Genomic DNA, 19,564 nt, shown 5'->3' with positions numbered 1-19,564 from the left:
ATCTGACAAGCGAATTCTATTATCATCCAATTCCTTAGTCAAAACCTCTAATACCATTTGATAAAATTCTAAGCAAATCTTCTCTTGATCAAGAACATTGAAAGAATGATAACTCTTTCTACCATCACTCACAAAGAACTTGTCTTATAAATGCTTCTGTTTGTTTTCAATTCCACCAAACAAAATATAGATGAGGGTAGTTTCTTGCAAAAAGTGAAATTTCCTTATACCGCAGAATAATCTTTACAATCTTACTTATTTAAAACTGATATGCTGATGCTAAAACACTCAGGACAACGTATATTGTGCTGATTAAGTCTATCCTAGAGTATGGGTTTCCAGTATACTTCTGCGCCTCACCATCTAACCTCCTTTAATTAGAAAGAGTGCAATTAAGTGCAGCTTGCATTATAACAGGCTTGAGAAACAGCTGCCCAAATGACATAGTACTTTACGAGACAAATCTTCCACCTCTTGGTCTAGTTAGAAACTCGAACTTAGTTAAATACTTTAACAAGTTAAGAAGTTATGAAAATCAGAATTGAACCTCTGAATACCTATGTAAATGGAGAAACAACCAGAGATTAAAAAGGAATAGCCCATTTGGTCTGGCTGATAAAATGAAGATCATTTCCCAATCAGAGGAGAATTCATCTACAAGACTTTGTGTCAGCCCAATTGAGGGCTTACCTAGAGTTCACTTCCACACTGAACTTCTATCCCACACAAACAAAAACTCAGATGTCTCTGAATACTTTAAACAGATGGCTCTCGAGATCATAAATGGTATTCCGAGTGATGCCATTTTGATATACACAGATGGCAGTAAGGATGAGCTGAATCACATAGGGAGCGGTATCTTTATCGAGAATCTATCTGTCCGGCTTTCAAGACGCAACCCAGATAACTGTTCAGTCCTCAGAAGTGAATTAATTGCTATAGACGAGGGATTAAAGGCCATTCTCCATAGTACAGACTCTAGTGATGTATGAATCCTTACTGATAGCCGAAGCTCCATTCAACACTTGCAGGATTGTAGTCTTGTAGATGGCCTTGTGAGCATTCAAATTATCAATAAGCTTAAAATTATAGTAAAATGCAGGGATGTCCACTTTCAATGGTTCCCCTCCCTTGTTAACATCCCTGGAAGTGAAGTCGCAAATATCTTAGCAAAAAGAGGCTGCTCTGTGTTGGCGACCACTGATTATGCTCTTACCTATCAAGAGATTTTCTCTTTGGTAAAATTTAAAGGTAAGCAAGTCTGGCTGGCCCCTCCCGCCCATCCCGGGATTAGTAGGAAATGACCAGGGGGGGCTCTGGAGTTCAAGGGAGACAGAAAATATCAAACGGCTGTCTCGAGACTTATAAGTGGTCATCTGAAATGCATGACTTTTGTATCCGGCCAAAAGGTCTACCAGATTTGCACAAAGTGTTATCTGTTACCGGCTTCCTCTGGACATATCCTCGTTTGTTTGGGGTTAGCTTAGGAAGATGAAGATGAACATGCAAGTCCACTTCTGGTGGTGGACTTTGCTAGGGTAAATAGTCTCATGGATCTGATCTAGCTAAAGCTAGATCCTGAAGGATTGGACACAACAACAAAACTGATGTGACGATGTGCATATAAATGTGCATAAAGGCATCAGTTTCTCCTAATCTTATGATCCTTTGATTTTTATAAATTTGCTAATGAGCTTCACCTTTACAACATTTTTTTGTATGTTTTGATTACCCTTTATCTATGAAGAGGATCCACGTATTTGACAGACTATCATCCATAAGATAGCATTAGGAAGTTGTAACAAATTTCTTCCAAATACTATGCTTTGATTTTTCTTCCTGCCTTCATTGTATTGAATTGTTAGGCATTCCACACTGTTCAATCTTTTTAAACTTCATTATTTCCATCTTTGAAAGTTATTGCTGATGTCTTTATTTGAATTTTTTAGTTTGTATTCTTTCTCTTAGAATTTTTTATTTTTACAAAAAAATCCAGCAATTGTTAGGGCACTGCTGGAGTTAACTTTCATTTTATTTAGCGGAATTCAAATTGTCTTCATGACAAGTAATCATAACCGCTACTCAAAATTGAAACATAATCATCAGCTTCTGAATCATTTTTTATTTTAAAAAAATACTTCAAATAGTCAAAATAATTCCCCCAGAATGCATTACACACCAACACAGATACACATACCTTAAATGAAAACCTTGATTTATCTCTCAGCCAGTTCGGATTATTTGAGGATTCTGATTGCAAGCAGACATACTTTTATAATTTCCAAGAAAAAAAGGATTTCTATTTTGTAATTAATACATTAAATTTATTTACGAGTCAACATGTATTACAGTTCCAGTTAAACGTGCTACTAATACCTCATTTAAGCATGTCTGCACGATCAAATTCTGCCAGTTGTTATACATTTAATTATTAAAAGTTATAAAAGGACTTTTTTTGTAATTTATACTTTTCGTGTGGTAATTAAATAAACTTTGATTTGGGTCAAATTGATACTCTCCAAAATTACAGTGTTAAAATTTAGAAACACTAAATAAGTGCCAAAAGTTGAATAATCAAATATGCTAAAATTTGAAGAAAAAATTACATTTTATATAAACATTAGAAAAACTAAATAAAAAACTTACAAAAAATATATGTTTCTTAGATGAAGAGACAGAGCTTTTGCCACTCTTAATCTGAAAAGAAAAATGAATTTTAGAAAAAGTAAATAATTTTATCTTTATAAGTCTAATTAACAAACAGCTAACTAATGTCGTATAAAGAAAACTGAAAAATCAAATACACTATCACCCTATTATACACAAAAAAGAAAGAAAATAATTCAAAATAATTACCAGTTTTTTTCTTGAGTGAAGGCCAATTTTATCCTAAAAACACAATAAATTTAATGCTTTATTAAATCAATATTAAGAAGTTTGAATTATCCATTATAAAAGTAGAATAAAGAGTATATATGTTAGTAATCAAAAATGATCACTTTCATTAAAAACTATTCCAAAATAAACTTTGAGTATAAATCTTACTCTGTTTAAGCCTTAAAAAAATTAATTTCTTGAGTAACAATACATGTATCAAAATCTTACTTTTTAAAATTATTTTTAAAATATATTTTTTGTGAAGACCTTATCACAAAAAAATGGTTAGTTTAATATGAAATAACGTCGTTAATCATTAATCCCAGGTATTTTACAAACGTTGATGACAGCAATGTTGTTGAAAAGACAGAAAAAAATTTCCACTAAATATAAAGCATTGAATTGTTGCAGATATGCTGCATATTCATGAAACAAATTAAAATATTATCGATTTTTGAAACTGATTCCTGAAAATTTAACTGACAAAAAATCTAGATCAATTTATATATCATACATGTTTCATATATTACATAACTTTTTGAACTAATTAAATCACCTAACATAGATCATTGACTTAATGTAGATATGCAGCATAAACATAAAACAAATTAAAAGATTATCTAAATTTAAAACTAACATTAATTTAAAATGCTAATTTTGCCTTTTACAAATTTAATTTCTATATATTCCTTATGGAAAATCAACATTTCTTTTTAATTAAATCATGGTGGACAACAAAATAATAATTGGAAGGCCAAATGCATATTTCATGTCAACATGCCTGCATTAATGAGTTTATGTAATTCTTATCCATATGAATCTTAAATAAAAATTACATAACTTATTACCACTTCTGAAAATCATAATCAAAGAGCAAAAATCGTTAGATATTATAACAGCTTATCAAGCACAGCTAAAGAACATTTTCTAAGAGAGGTTTTTAAATTTGCAAGATTACATACATATATATGTACGGGTTAGCAGAACTGACTTGGAACAAAGGCAGGTGCCACTGATTTAATTTGGGACATAAATAAAAATATTACAATGGATTTCCACATGGTTTTCGATATCTTATTTTTTTCATACAGTTATCTGCACATTAAAAATTTAAAAAACGAATATGCAATTTTTTAAAAATGCTGCAATTGTGCAATAAATTAATTTTTACTTAAAATTTTAGGAACCAACTTTTTACTACAAAGTCCATATTTTTCTACTGACTTAGGTTTTTGATAGCATCGAAAAAAATACATCCTTTGTTCATGTTTTTTTATTTCAATGTTTATTTTAGAACAATTTATTGATATAACTGTTATATATTGTATACCTCTGAATAATAACATTAATGTAAATAATGTTGAATTATGACATTTTATACACACCAACAATCAGGGAGGTAAACTAACTTTCGCATACATGAACTGCTAAAAACATATTTAAATATTAAGAGCTTATTTATTTGTTAAGTGGAGTTGTAAAGTAATAAAAAAGCATATTCAAGATCTTTAGTTATTAAACTTTTAATGTTCACATATTTATAACAAAGGAATTTTTTTAGTATTCTTAATCAACATATTAATCAATATCTGTGAAATACATTTTAATGGTTTAATAACTTTTAAGGTGGTGCTTAAAATACTATTTAACCTTTTTTTTTTTCAAATAAACAGAAAAGAACCCAATACTTTATAATGTCACAAAGCATAGAAAAATTTGAAGAAAAAAATACATTCAAATAACAAGAACATGCACACAAAAAAGTAAAACTTAGTTCACAAATATTTACCGGTTTTTTAGATGACCCAGGAACACTTGTGATCTAAAAACACAACATAAAAGCGTTATTTTTAAGGTAAAATTAAATATTTTGCATTATCATGTATGAAAGCAGAATAAAAAATATGGAAAAAATAATTGTAAGTGTCCAAAATGGATGCCTTTCATCTGAATTTGTTCCAAAATAAACAGATAGTAGAAAACATTGAATGTTTAATGGTCAGAAATTAAAAATTCATACTTAAATAACAATATATGCTTACAAATCTACTTTTTATAATTATTTTTTAAAAATAATTTTTGTAAAAGCTTAACTCGCTGTTTCCCTTCAAATCAAACAGAATTTCAAAAAATAGCCCCTCTCCCATCAAAGATTTGCTAAAAAAAAACAAATAGTACACTTATAGATATTTTGATACTGACTTTGAAAATAATGATATTAGAATTAGGAAAAGGTTTAAAAAGTTATAAGTGGCAATATTTTTGCAGAAATGGCTCTTTCGGCATAATTTTGATTTACAAAACAATAGCTATTAAAGGCTGTAACCCATCTGAAATTTGCCCCAGAAGAATATTTCTCTTTTTTTGTTTTGTTCATAATAAAGTAATCTATTACTTAAGAATATTTTAACCAAAATACTATTATATATAATAGGTTTATTTTGCAGTCTTTTGACTTCTACTGACTTCAACTAAATAATGTCATTAATGAAAATAATGTTGAATTATGACATTCTTAAATACACGAACATCTAAAGAGGTAAATTAACTTTTACATACCATACTACTAAATGAACTTCTAAAATAATAATTAAATATAAAATGCTTATTTGTTTGTTAAGTGGAATTGTAAAGTAATAAATATACATATTCAAAATCATTAGTTATTAGACTTTTTTGTTTTTACATATTTATAACAAAGTGAATTTTTTTATTATTCCTACTCAACATATTAATCAATATATGTGAAATACTTTTTAATGGTTTCATAACTTTTAATTTGGAGCTTAAAATATAATTTAATCTTTTTTTTCTTCAAATGAACCAAAAAGAACCTAAAACATAATCATGTCACAAAGCACAGAAAAATTTAAAAGAAAAAAAAATATTAAATTGCCAAGAACATGCAGAAAAAAAGCAAAAATTAGTTCACACATATTTACCTGTGTTTCAGCTGACCGATGGACAGTTTTGCCCTGAAAACACAATATAAAAGCAATATACGATCTTTAATAATTGAACTTTTTTAATTATGTTCACATATTTAGACAAGATGAATATTTTTAGTATTCTTGACCAAGATATCTGTGAAATACTTTTTAATGTTTCTTAATTAAACTACTTTTAATTTGGAGATCAAAATATTATTGAACTTTTTTTTTTCAAATGAACCAAAAAGGACCTAAAATTTAATCATGGCTCAAAGCATAGAAAAAAATACATTACATTACCAAAAATACGCGGAAAAAAATTTTAAGAAGGAGAGAAATGTTGAATTTACATCGTGATCTTTTCCGAGACAGAGTTCTGAATATCAGATGCAAGGGAAAATCCTTCTGGCTGTAGACAATCTGATCTTGTTGATTTGATATCACAAGTGAAGGAATCTCATTATTTCTCAAAATTTGTATCTTGGCATTGTATTTCAGAAAAATGGTAGTCCCCAGTTCATTGACCACAAAATATCCAGCTCAAGCACTTTTGCACAATGTACATCACATGTCTCACATACAATATGAAAAAATCAGAGACTTTTACTGATGGTTCAAAACAATCATTTAATTATACAAGATCACTTTTAAAAATAAAAATTATCAGAACTGCAAATTTTATCAACTAGTCCTTTATTTGCATGAATTTAAACTCTTACCATTGAGGGTTGTTGAATTGTTTTCTTTTTAAAAGTAAAATAGAACAATCTTTACAATCATGACATCATCTTAAACTGATGTGACGCTCCCACCATTTCAGTTTTTCACACAAATAAAACTCAAAATTTTGTATTAATCAAATTACAAGTTCAATCGTTTTATTTTATTTTATAACCGTCGTTGAAAAGCCGACCCAATTTTTGGGTTTACAACTACAATTGTTCAACTCCGTAGCCTTGTAGTTTTGAACCAGACCAGAAGACAAAGAAACTCCTGGATCAGTAACTCCAGAGATATTGATTTGCTATGGGAACATGGGGGACTGGAGAGATTTAACGTGCATCAGTCACCATTTACTACACGGAGAGTCTTCGGCTGACAAGAATCGAACCCACAACATCTAGGACATGGACAAGTGGACCACCAACCAGGTTATCCCTTCTCTTAAGTTCAATCTTTTAGGAAATTTTACGGTGTAAACGGTTTTTCATTGGCATTGATCTTAACACAATTGTTGCAAAACCGACGAGTCCAAGCAAATTTTAGAGCAGCTTTTTCAGCATAATTGCGAATTGAAAACACAGTTTTCTCTTCTCAGCATTTATCAGATCCTAATTTGCTACCTTCCTGTACTAAAGTCAAGTTTTTTATGCGTCATAAACCCATGAAGTTCCCATTTGAGTTGGATGAATATGAATTTTTTTCCTAGTTGTACATCCTATGAAAGAAAGGTCCGCTAGATTTAACTTACCAGAAACATATCCTTTTAAATATTCCAGTTTAAGATCTTCAATTATACTTGTTCCCCGTCTAGGTCTCATACAATACGCCAGCAGTTCAAGACATGGAATTGTTATGTTTTTCAAAGGCGAGACTCTGGCTAGAGACCGCACAAATCTAACTGTAACTTCTTGCTGTAATTCTACTAGCAGAAATATACAAGAAGGATATGCTTTTGCACTTGCATCACAGAACACATGAAAACTGACAGTTTCTTCATCACTTTGACCGAGTTTTATCGATTGAGGCACTTTGTCTTCGACAAGCCAATTTAAATATCTCCTATAAAAATCGTCAGAAAAAAATCATTCCATTTTTTTCTAGTTTCCAAGTTTTTTAAAGTAAAAACTTTGGAAGAATGATCACAGGAGAAGAGATGCCAAGTGGGTCAAATATACTTTAGACTAAGAGAGTAACAGAGTGTCATTGACTTTTCTAGAAATCAGATCCTCCTCCATTGACTAATTAACACTGCATGATAAGAGTATCGTTTTGCATATTACAATTCAAGCCTAATGGAGACATTTTCTGCTCTCAGAACCATTCTCAGAAATTTTAGATCAGCATTGGATTACCAATCTGCAAGATTGAACTTCCCTGAGGTCATCAGAATTTTTTATTCAAATATAAATTTATTAGCTTCATCAATGTTCTTCTTCCTACAGATACAATTGTCTACATAGTATGAATTCTCCAGAATTTGTGCAGTATAAGAGAGAACATCAGGAGAGTTTTCAGTGTGGTGGTCTGAAGTGCTGCCAAAAGGAACGGACAGCAGATGATTCCAAACACCACTTTATGATGCCTGTAAATCATCATTTTGTTTTCATGGGTTTTCCATAAAAAAACCTCAGATAATTCCAGTCCTTTTCTTTGATTTTAATCTGGAAAAATGCTTTCTAAATGTCTAATGTTACTCCAATTATACATTTCCTAAAAAGATTCAGTGACGGCGTACTCTTCAAATGTGCTAAAGTATCAACTACTGGTCTAACTATAGTGATTGTGCCCTGAACGGCAAGTCAGAGAGGGAGATAATGCGTGATTAATTCTTTCTTATCTTTGATTTCCTCAATGATGCCTTCACCACTCCATTTATTGATGACATCTGTGTATTTTTCAAGCCTAACTGTTTCTTTAAGATTTAAACAGTATTCAGATACTTTTCTGCCATTTTTCAGTAATCAGGTAGCCTGGACCACTCCAACACCCTTGTATCTGCTTCCTTCATTGATTGTTAAAAGTTCTTTAAAAGCATTCAACAGTATCAAGATGTATTTCAGACTTCTTTTCTTGTTCAGTTTGGTTTGAAGTTCCCATGGTTTCTAACTTCTACAGAGCACTAATGTCATTCAAAAATAAACTTGTCACCATCAAGGCACTGCTACCAGATTTAGAACTGTTAGGTGATTTTTCCAAAAGTATCCACCTTAATGTTTCTATGCCTGTTAGTCCAGAAGTGAAGCTAAGGATGCTTCCAATCATGATCTTTTTTGTAATGTCAGCACCAATAAGCAAATGAATTGTTGAAAAACAAAAAAAGAACACTCTTATCTGATCGGCAAATTCCATTATTATCTAATTCCCAAGTCAAAACCTGTTACCATTTGATAAATATCTAAGCAAATCTTCTCTTGATCAAGAACATTGAAAGTACAAAGAATGATAACTCTTTGTAGCATCACTCACGTACAACTTGTGTTCTAAATGTTTCTGTTTTCAATTCCAACTAACAAAATATGGATGAGGGTCGTTTATTTCAAAACATGAGATTTCCTTTTACCACAGAATTTTATTATAACCATGTCATTTAAAACTGATGCTACAACATGCTTCTTTATTTACTCTCTGAAATGAAAAGCTTAAAGTTTCATTTAAGAAATATTTATTAACCATTATAAATTAGACAGCAACATACTAGACCTGAACCTGAACAGAACAAGTACTGAACATGAACTATGACCTCCTCCAAGCAATCCAAAAGATCAAAGCATCAATCACGTCCCAGTTACAATCACAGTTAATTCTATACAGTTAAAACACATGTTACACAAAGTGCATACAAAATTGATTTAAAAGCATCAGTTTCTTCTAATGTTATGATCCATTGAATTTTATAAATTTGCTAATGAGCTTTATTTTTAGACGATTTTTCTTGTATGTTTTGATAACCATTTATCTATGAAGAGGATACAGGTATTTAAAAGACTATCATTCCTAAGATTGCGTGTAGCATGTGGTGTGGGACACCAACGTCCATCAAATAATATGCTTTGATTTCCTTCCTTTATTGTTTGTATCTATTTGTGTGACATTCCACAATATTCCAACTTTTAAAACTTCCTTATTTCCAACTTTGAAAGTAATTGCTAATTTCTATTTTAGATTTCGTAGTTTCAATTCCTTCTCTTAGAATTTTTGATTTTTTTTCATTTTTATCCAAAAAATCATCATTATCATGACAAGAAAATCCAGCAATTGTCAGGGCACTGCCTGAGTCAACTTTCATTTTATGCAGCGAAATACAAATTATTTTCATTAGAAGCAAGTAATCAATCAAGTATCTAAAACAGAAACATTATCATCTGCTTCTGTATCATTTTTTACTTTAAAAAAATACTTCAGATATTAAAAATAATTCTCTCTGAATTTAAACGGTCTTTGCACTCCAACACAGATAAACATACCTAAAATTAAAACCTTCATTAATCTCTCAATCAGTTCCGATTATTTGAGGATCGATTTTGATTGCAAGATAGACTTATTTTTATTATTTCAAAGAATAAAAGGATTTATGGTTCGTCATTAATGCATTATATTTATTTAAGGGTCAACTTGTATTACAGTTCCAATAAAACGTGTCAATAATACCTCATTTAATTATGTTTGCAAATTCAAATCCTGCAAGTTGTTGCATACTTGAATTATGAAAAGTTAGAAAAGGATTTTTTTGAAATACTTTTCTTGTGTTGATTAATTAAAATTTTATTTGGGTCAAATTGATAGTTACCTAAGTTACAGTGTTAAAATTAAGAAACGCTAAATAAATGCCAAAAGTGAAATAATCAAATTTGCAAAAATAATCACATTTTAAATAAACATTAAAAAAATTTAACAAAAAATACCTGTTTCTTATCTGGAGAATCAGAACTCCAGACGCCGATATTGTATCCTGGTCTCAATGAGCTTTTGCTTTTTCTTTTCTGAAATGAATTTTAGAGAAAGTAAATAACCTAATCTTATAAAACTCTTAAGCTGAAAAGAAAATAAATTATAGAAAAAGTAAATGACTTTATCCTTTTGATTGCCAACATAAAAAATTAATGTCATATAAAGCATAGAAAACTAAATAATCAAATAAACTACTATGCTCAAAAAATGGAGAGCATCATTTGGGTCAAATTGATACTCTACTAAGTTATAGTGTTAAAATTTAGAAATGCCAAGAAATGGCAAAATTAAAGAATCAAATTTGCTAAAATTTGAAGAAAAAAATAATTAAATTTTAAATAAACATTAAAAAAAGTAAACCAAAAGTTTACAAAAATACCTGTTTCTTAGATGAAGAGTCAGAACTTTTGCTTTTGCTTTTCTGAAATAAATTTTGGAAAAAGTAAATAACCTAATCTTTTTGATTACTAACATAAACCAATTAATGTCACATGAAGAATAGAAAACTGAATAATTAAATACACTATCATCCTATTATACACAAAAAAGAAAGAAAATAATTCAAAATAATTACCAGTTTTTTTCTTGAGAGAAGGCCAATTTTATCCTAAGAAACACAATAAATTTAATGTTTTATTAAAGCAATATCAAGAAGTTTGAATTATCCATTATAAAAGCAGAATAAAAAATATATACGTTAGTAAACAAAATGGGTCACTTTCATTAAAAACTATTCAAAAAAAAACTTTTAGTATAAATCTTACTCTGCTAAAGTTTAAAAAAAATAAATTTCTTGAGCAACAATACATGCATCAAAATATTACTTTTTAAAAGTATTAAAAAAAAATAATTTTTGTAAAGACCTAACCACTAAAAAATGGTTAGTGTAATATGAAATAGCATTGTTAATCATGAATTCTAGGTATTTTACAAACATTGATGATGGCAATGTTGTTGAAAAAACATCAAACATTTTCCACAAAATATAAAGGATTTACTTGTTGCAGATATGCAGCATAATCATAAAACAAATTAAAAAATTATCTGAATTTAAAATTTACTTTAATTTGAAATACTAATTCTGCCTTTTACAAAATTAATTTATAACTGGAAGGCCAGGTGCATTTTTCATGTCAAATGCTTGCAGTGATAAATGAGTTTACACAATTCTTATTCATATGAATTTTAAATAAAATTTACACAACTTATTACCACTTCTGAAAATCCTAATTAAAGAACAAAAATCATTAGATAATATAAATAGCTTATCAAGCACAGCCAAAGAATATTTTTCAGGAGAGGCTTTTTCAATTAATAGGATTATATGCATATATATGTACCACTTAGCAGAACTTATTCGGTACAAAAGCAGGTGCCACTGATTTATTTAGGGGCATAAATGAAGATATTGACATGGTTTTTGACACCTTACTTTTTTCAAATGGTTATCTGTACATTAAAAATTTAAAAAATATGAAATTTTTTAAAAACACTGCAATCATGCAATAAAAATAATTTTAACTTAAAATTTTAGGAACCAACTTTTTACGACATAGCCTATATTTTCTTAGTAACTTAGATTATTGATAGCATACAGAAGAAAACATCCTTTGCTTATGTTTTTTTTTCAATGCTTAATTCAGAACAATTAATTGATATTAATGTTACAAATTGTACACTGCTAAATAATGACATTAATGTAAATAATGTTGAATTATGACATTTTTATATACACTAACAACCAAAGAGGTCAACTGTCTTTTACATACATGAACTACTAAAAAAATATTTAAATATTAAATGCTTATTTGTTAGTTAAGTGGAATTGTAACGTAATAAATATTAGTATTCAAGATCTTTAGTTATTAGACTTTTTTATGTTCACATATTTATTAAAAGAAGAATTTTTTTAGTATTCTAAATCAAAATATTAATCACAATCTGCGAAATACATTTTAATGGTTAAAATAACTTTTAATTTGGAGCTTAAAATATTATTCAACTTTTTTTTCAAATGACCCAAAACGAACATATAACTTAATCATGTCTCCAAGCATAGAAAAATTTAAAAGAAAACATTAAATCTCCAAGAATAAGCAGACAAAAAGTAAAAACTAAATGTCACATATTTACCTGTGTGTCAGCTGACCAATGGACACTTTTGTCCTGAAAACACAATATAAAAGCAAAATAAGATCTTGAGTAATTGAACTTTTTAATCAAGTTCACATATTCATAACGGGAATTTTTTTAGTATTCTTAATCAAAATATTAATCAATATCGCTAATAAATACTTTTTAACAATTTAATTACTTTTAATTTGGAGCTTAAAATATTACTTAACCTTCTTTTTGTCAAATGAACCAAAAAGAACCTAAACCTTCATCATGTCAGGAAGCATAGTAAAATTTGAATGTAAGTAATTTTTTTCAGCCAATTTAAAAATTCGCTAAAAAAATCTTCGGAGAAAATATCATCCCATTTTTATCCTAGGTTCCAAGTTTGGAAGGATGATCATAGGAGAAGAGATGTCAAGTGGGTCAAATATACATCGTGCTAAGAAGTGACAAAGTGTCATTGACTTTTCTAAGAATCAGATCCTCATCCATTGTGTAATTAATGCTACAAGATAAGAGTATCATCTTGTATATTACAATTCAAACCTATGGGAGGCACAATTCGGTTCTCAGAACTATTCAGGAATTTTAGCTCAGCATTGGATTGCCAATCTGAAAGATTGAACTTCCCTGAGGACATCAAAATGTTTTATTCAAATATAAATTTATTAGCTTCATCAATGTTTTAACTACAGACACAATTGTCTACATAGAATGACTTCCTCAGAATTTGTGCAGTATCAGAGAGAATTTCAAGAGAATTTTCAGTGTGGTGGTCCGAAAGGCTGCCAAAAGGAACTGACAGCAGATGATTCCAAACACCACTTTATGATGCCTGTAAATCTTCATTTGGTTTTCATGGGTTTTCCATAAGAAACCTCAGATAATTCTTGTTCTTTTCTCTTATATCAATCTGGATAAATGCTTTCTAAATATCTGACGTTACTCCAATTATACATTTTCTAAAAAGATTCAGTAAAGGGACAATCTCACTCAAATTAGGACCTGCTTCCAGACATGCATTCAGTGACAGTGCTGGGAGCGGCCTATTTCAAATTTATCTTAATGTGTAAACATCTACAGCTATCTACTTTCATGGCAGATCCGTACAAAGGAAAACAAGTACCAAATGTTCACAAACACATTTAATAAGGAAGACGCAGATACAAAGATACATGGACAATCAAAATAACAGACAAAACTCTGAGAGCTCTTTACTCTCTAAAATCATAAAGCCATCTGCCCATTCAAGGCTAACGCTTACACATGTATGCATAACTCAGAGTAAAAAATAAATCCACTCTCCACACACTTCTCCCTTTTGAGATGCTGAACAGCAACTCAAAATATTTGGCACTTTTATAGATTGCCCATAACGAGTTCTTTTTAGTTTAGGTGATGTTGCTGGCTGTTGTGGTACAGGTGGTGGCTCAGTAGTTAACACTGGAGCCTTCGCAGGATCAAAGTTCTAATGGATAAATTTTTTGTATGTGACATATTGGCCGCTCTCACTTTTCCATCTTTCTTAGGAATTAAATCAACTACTTTGGCCAAAGGCCAGTTTTGCAGTTTTTTAACATCATCTCCGATTAAGACTATTTCGCCCATCCTAACCATACGATTACAAGGATCTTCGTGCTGTTTTTGAATTAGTAACCCGAAATATTCATTTCTAAATCATGCTAAAAGTTTCTCTTTTAACTTAACATGAATTTTACTCTTTTATGAAAATTTTGAGATTCAAGTGCATCTATATTGGATACTTCAAAATTATTTCTATCCGATAAAAACAACATAGGTGTTAAGGGGGTCAAGTCCTCCATATCTTCTGATAAATAAGTTAGAGGACATGAATTTACAATTGTCTCACATTCATATAAAATTGTTATCACTTCTTCATACGTAAGTATGGCTTTCCCTAGTGTTTTCTGAAGAAGATCCTTCACAGCTCAAACTAGCCTCCTCTACCAACCACCCCACCAGGCAGCGGTAGGAGGGATAAATTTCCAAGAAATTCTATACATCTCTGTATCTTTAACTATTTTGTTCCAATCAATTTCACATAAAAAAATTAAATGCCCCGCTAAAGTTAGTCCCATTATTTGAATATTTTGGGTCTTCCCCTTCTTGTTATAAAATGTCTGAAAGATAACAAAAAACAATCTGTTGTTAAGGAATTAACAGTCTTAAGATGAATAACTCTAAAAAGAGAGCAAGTAGAAAGCACAATCCAAACTTTATCACCTCGCTTTATGTAAAGTGGGCCTGCCAGATCAATTCCCACAATTTAAAAATTTTCTGAACATCCTATTAGATCACGAAGTAAAGCTACAGACTCAGCACTGAAATATTTAGCCTTAAATCATTGGCATTTAACACAATGGTTTATGATACTTCTCACTGTTTTTAGCCCTCTTAAAATCCAAACCTTTTTCGAAGTTTGCTGAGTAGTATTTGACTTTCTGCATGATGGTTTTTCCGGTGAAAATGTTCAACGAGTCTTTGAGTCAATATACACTTATCAGGAAGAATAGGAGATAAGAAAAATGGTTTATCAATTTGTTCTGTGATTCTAGTCCTGACATGAAAAATATCCCTCTCACCTTTAAAGGCACATAAATTGGGAATTGATCTAACATCTTCAAAAATTTGGATTGCACTAATGGGGTTAAAAGAATCTCAGCATTCTCTATCTCAGTAATAGACAATTCCCCTGTTTGTCTTTCAATAACCAGCATTCCGCTTTTGTTAATGAATCTTAGTACCCATGCAGCTAATCAAATAATTTTATGAAAACTCGAAAATTTGACAGCATACCAAGGTATTGCTTGTTCTGACAAAGTTATGTTACATAAAGTAACCTTTCTTTTCTCAGTTAATATTTCAGGCAATTCAGTACAAATTAATTCAGTGAGAGGCCAATCAACCATATTGGGCCCTAACACCATCGGGATTTCATTAATTGTGTTGGAGTGCACCCGCGTGAAATTAAATATGCTGGATTAATTTTACCTGATAAACGACGCCATTCATTATTCGGAAAAAGACTCTTTATCTCTCTCACTCTGCTTGACACAAAAATTGTCCAGTTCCTGAGCTCTTTAATCCAGTATAACGCCACCATGGAATCACTCTAAAAGGTGGTCTTAATACCTGAAATGTTCATAGCTATTCTTACCGAATGCACTAATCGTATTCCACTGCGGCAGGCCATTAATTTTAATCTGGGGATTGTAACAGTTTTTAACGGCGCAACTCTAGATTTTGCCATAATCAATTGAACCTTTACTCCAGTAGGTGTTTCCAATCTAAAAAAATTACACATCGAGTATGCTTCTTTACACGCATCAACAAAAACGTGCATCTCAGTTGAATTGTTTATTTCAACATAATGTGGTAATTCTACTCCCTTTAATGTATGTATTTCATCAAACCATTTTTTGAACTTTCTGCCAATATTCTCGGGTAAAGGGGTATCCTAATTTAAGTTCAAATTCCACGCTTCCTGTAATAAAATTTTGGGAGGTAAAGTTACAGGACTTATTAGGCTAAAAGGATCGAAAATTCTCTGAACAGTTGCTAAGATATATTGTTTGGCGTATGCTTCCTTAATTTTCGTATCTAAATTAATATTACATCTTAGTGTATATTTGTCCAGATCCCACAAAATACCTAAGACCTTAGTAACGCCTGTGCATTTGGAAACAAATTCGCAATCAACATTACTCTCCCGATTCCTTTAAATTGAAACATCTTTTAGCAAAAATATTTTTAGCATATTTTACAAAATTCTTTAATTACTCTTCAGAATGAACACCCGACACACAATTGTCAAGTAAAAAGACTGCCTTAATTTCTGAGCTAAACACTCATACTCTGGTCCTACATAATCAAGAAGATGGGAAATCGATGCCGCTAATATAAATGGACTCGAAGTTACACCCAAAACAAATCTGCAGTGTCTATAAATTATTTCTTCTTCTTCAGACGGAAAGAAAAATCTCTGTGTTCAGACGCTATCCCTAACATTAAAAACGCTTTCTCAATATCCGCTGACAAACCAATAGGAAAACTTCTTCATCTATCAATTATATCAGGTATAATTTCTAACAAATTTGTTCCTTTAATGATCATTCAATGAACATTTTCCTTTTTCTCAGGCTAAAGCGTCGAACACGGGTCTAATTTTCATTGTCAAAGAATTATTTTTAATTACTGGCTGGTGGGGAAAAAATAACTAGTATCAAAATTATTAGTAACTCTTTCAATTATACCTAAGTTTTCTCATTCTTTCAAAACAGCTTTATAATCCTCAAGATATAATTTATCTATGGCACATTTGCACATTTTTCTGTGACGCCTTGAAGATAATTCTTTATTTGTCGGCAATTCCGTTATTGTTGATTTAAATGACAAATAAAGTTCGTATCTACCGCCTGGAAGAATTTTTATGCTATTTTTAAACTCTTCCAAGACCCTAGAACTTTTTTTCTCATTCTCAATGGGGTCTAAAATACCAATAGATTCCAAAGACCATAAATCACTAATTAACAAGTCTTCCACATTTCATTGATACAGTATCATTTTCATTGATATTCGCTGACTCACTGCCCGCTCACAAGATATCCAAAAAGCATCTCAAACAATTATAAATTAGGTTTCAATTCGACTAGTTAATGAGTTAACAAAGCGCCAATGATTTTTGCTCCAAATAGCAAACTGATCTCATTAACGCAAAATTTATTATCGGATAAAACTATTCCCCTATTTTTTAATTCCCGAATTAATGAGGTATCATTAATTTTAGGCAAGAAGCCACAAATCTTTTCTTCAGAAAATGTTTCTAATTCAAATGAGTACTTTTCATCTAAATCACATATCTTCGAATCATAAACATTATGCATTTTCATTTCCGTTTTTCTCCCCCCAAATAGCCTGTGACTCATTTATATCTTTTGTTTCACTTTAAAATCTAGTTGTTTAGCAATGCTATCACTGACATAGGAATGTTGAGAAGCAGAATCCATCAAAGATCAAGTTATTAATTCTTTATTTTTAAATTTTATATTAACAGTTACTGTCATCAAAAAAATATTTACATTTTTATAATTATTAGCTAATGTATTAGATTCAACAATTTCATTTTCTTTTTTATCACATTCATCAGAATTATTACGATACATAAAAGTATGATGACTTTTGGTACATTTCATGCATACATTTTTTACTTTACAAAATCTAGAAGTAAGTCCCAAACGAAAACATGAGAAGCATGCCCCTTTCCTAATTAAAATTTTTATTTTATTTTCTATACTCATATTTCTAGCATGAAAACATTTTCTAGTGGGATGCTTCTTTTCACATAAATGCAATTTAGAAATTTCATACCTTCTTTTTCCGGATAACTGCTACTTACCAAGCTCAAAGCAGTTGTATTATCCGAAACATTTAATTTATCACTATGTACCTTTTCACATGCGTAAGCTTTTTTTCGATAGTTATAATGATATGAAAACTCCGTTTTTTCTAGGATTATCATCTCTTCACTTACATCTTGTTTCAGAAAATCCATTAAATGTTTCAAATTTCTTTCATCACCTTCAGGGTCTCTAATGTTCCTACTACCTTCATAAGCAATAAGGAGGTCTTCGGGTAAACAAGATTCAATAAGAGGGCTCAAAAAGTCACCATACTTTTCCTCCGTTCTACCTAAGCTTTCGAGGACTCTCAGCTTTCCTTCGATTTCATCGTAAAGGGAGGGGAGGTCTGCTTTAATCCTTCCAGCAACAGCTTTTTACATCACTAGTGACAGTAGGTCTCTCACATAAATCTGTACGAGTAATTCCTCTCACCCAAATCTATTTTTCAACTGTTCAATTGCTTTCAGATATTTTGCAGCAGTTGCAGGAAAAGATTCGATAACTGTAGTAGCTTTGGAATTGGGTATTATAGATTTATTAGATTGTAAAATTTATCATCGTCGGATAACGTTTTACCCTCATGAATTTTTGAAAATTGAGACCAAAATATCAAGTAGTCTTTTGCTTCGCCACAAATTTCTTAAGTTCAATTACAGGCAATTTAAATTTTCTTCTTTCGGGTACATCCATTGGCTGAGGAATCTTGAAGTTTTTTCAGATCAAGAGCACAGTTCTAAGAACCTATCTCTATAGGTTTCTGCGGCTTTGAAATCTTCATATTCTTATTCATTTCACTACAAAAGGGCCTCAAAAATATTTATTTGACTTTCTTCCAAACAAGAAAATTTGTCTTTCAGCCGCATTTCTGAAACTGAGATGGCTTTCATATCTTGTATCTCCTTATTCAGTTCATTATCCAATTTTTTTTGCACAAATTGTGAAGAAAGTGCGCTAACTCTTTCAAAGAACTTTTAATTGGGGTAATTCCATGTTTGTTACCATTATAAAAAAAACTGCTATATCGGACCCCACGTTGGGCACCACTAAAACTTTGTTGTGTGCAACCAGTTCCAAATTTATCTTAATCAGTAAAAATCCACCCGATGTTTTCATAGCAGATCCATACAAAAGGAAAACAAGTACCAAATGTTCACAAACACATTTAATAAGAAAGACACAGATACAAAGATACATGGACAATCAAAATAACAGACAAAACTCTGGGAGCTCTTCATTCTCTAAAATCATTAAGCCATCTGAACGTTCAAGGCTAACGCCTACACATATATGCATAACTCAGAGTGAAAAATAAATCCACTCTCCAGAGACAGCATACTCTTCAGATGTGCTACAGTATCAACTACAGGTCTAACTTTAGTGGTTGTGCTATTCTCCCTAACCAGCACTCAGTGAGGCAGATGATGCATGTTTAATTCTTTCTTATCTTTGATTTCCTCAATGATGCTTCCATCACTCCCTTTATTGAAGACATCTGTGTATTCTTCAAGCCCACCTGTTTCTTTAAGCTTTAAAAAGTATTCAAATACT

At 30.8% G+C, this 19,564-nt stretch overlaps 1 protein-coding gene across 26 annotated transcripts in view; it reads right to left on the bottom strand.

The window, feature by feature from the left end:
* The window catches only part of LOC107443630 (uncharacterized), a 143,060-nt gene that overhangs the window by 83,069 nt on the left and 40,427 nt on the right, over window positions 1-19,564 (bottom strand). For 25 of the 26 annotated variants that reach the window (XM_087155901.1, XM_087155900.1, XM_087155910.1 and 22 more), the window contains 8 exons: window positions 12,612-12,644; window positions 11,053-11,085; window positions 10,858-10,899; window positions 10,433-10,510; window positions 5,820-5,852; window positions 4,667-4,699; window positions 2,857-2,889; window positions 2,647-2,697 (listed from right to left, as the gene is read on the bottom strand). In XM_087155901.1, the coding sequence (XP_087012027.1) occupies window positions 2,647-2,697; window positions 2,857-2,889; window positions 4,667-4,699; window positions 5,820-5,852; window positions 10,433-10,510; window positions 10,858-10,899; window positions 11,053-11,085; window positions 12,612-12,644 (336 nt within the window). The remainder of the gene's footprint in view (window positions 1-2,646; window positions 2,698-2,856; window positions 2,890-4,666; window positions 4,700-5,819; window positions 5,853-10,432; window positions 10,511-10,857; window positions 10,900-11,052; window positions 11,086-12,611; window positions 12,645-19,564) is intronic. The other variant, XM_087155907.1, reaches the window with a different exon arrangement.

The sequence above is a fragment of the Parasteatoda tepidariorum genome, chromosome 12 (genome assembly GCF_982258835.1).
Source record: "Parasteatoda tepidariorum strain Cologne lab strain chromosome 12, Ptep-v5.0, whole genome shotgun sequence".
Classification (NCBI taxonomy): domain Eukaryota; kingdom Metazoa; phylum Arthropoda; class Arachnida; order Araneae; family Theridiidae; genus Parasteatoda; species Parasteatoda tepidariorum.
This window is presented reverse-complemented; position numbering and strand designations above follow the sequence as displayed.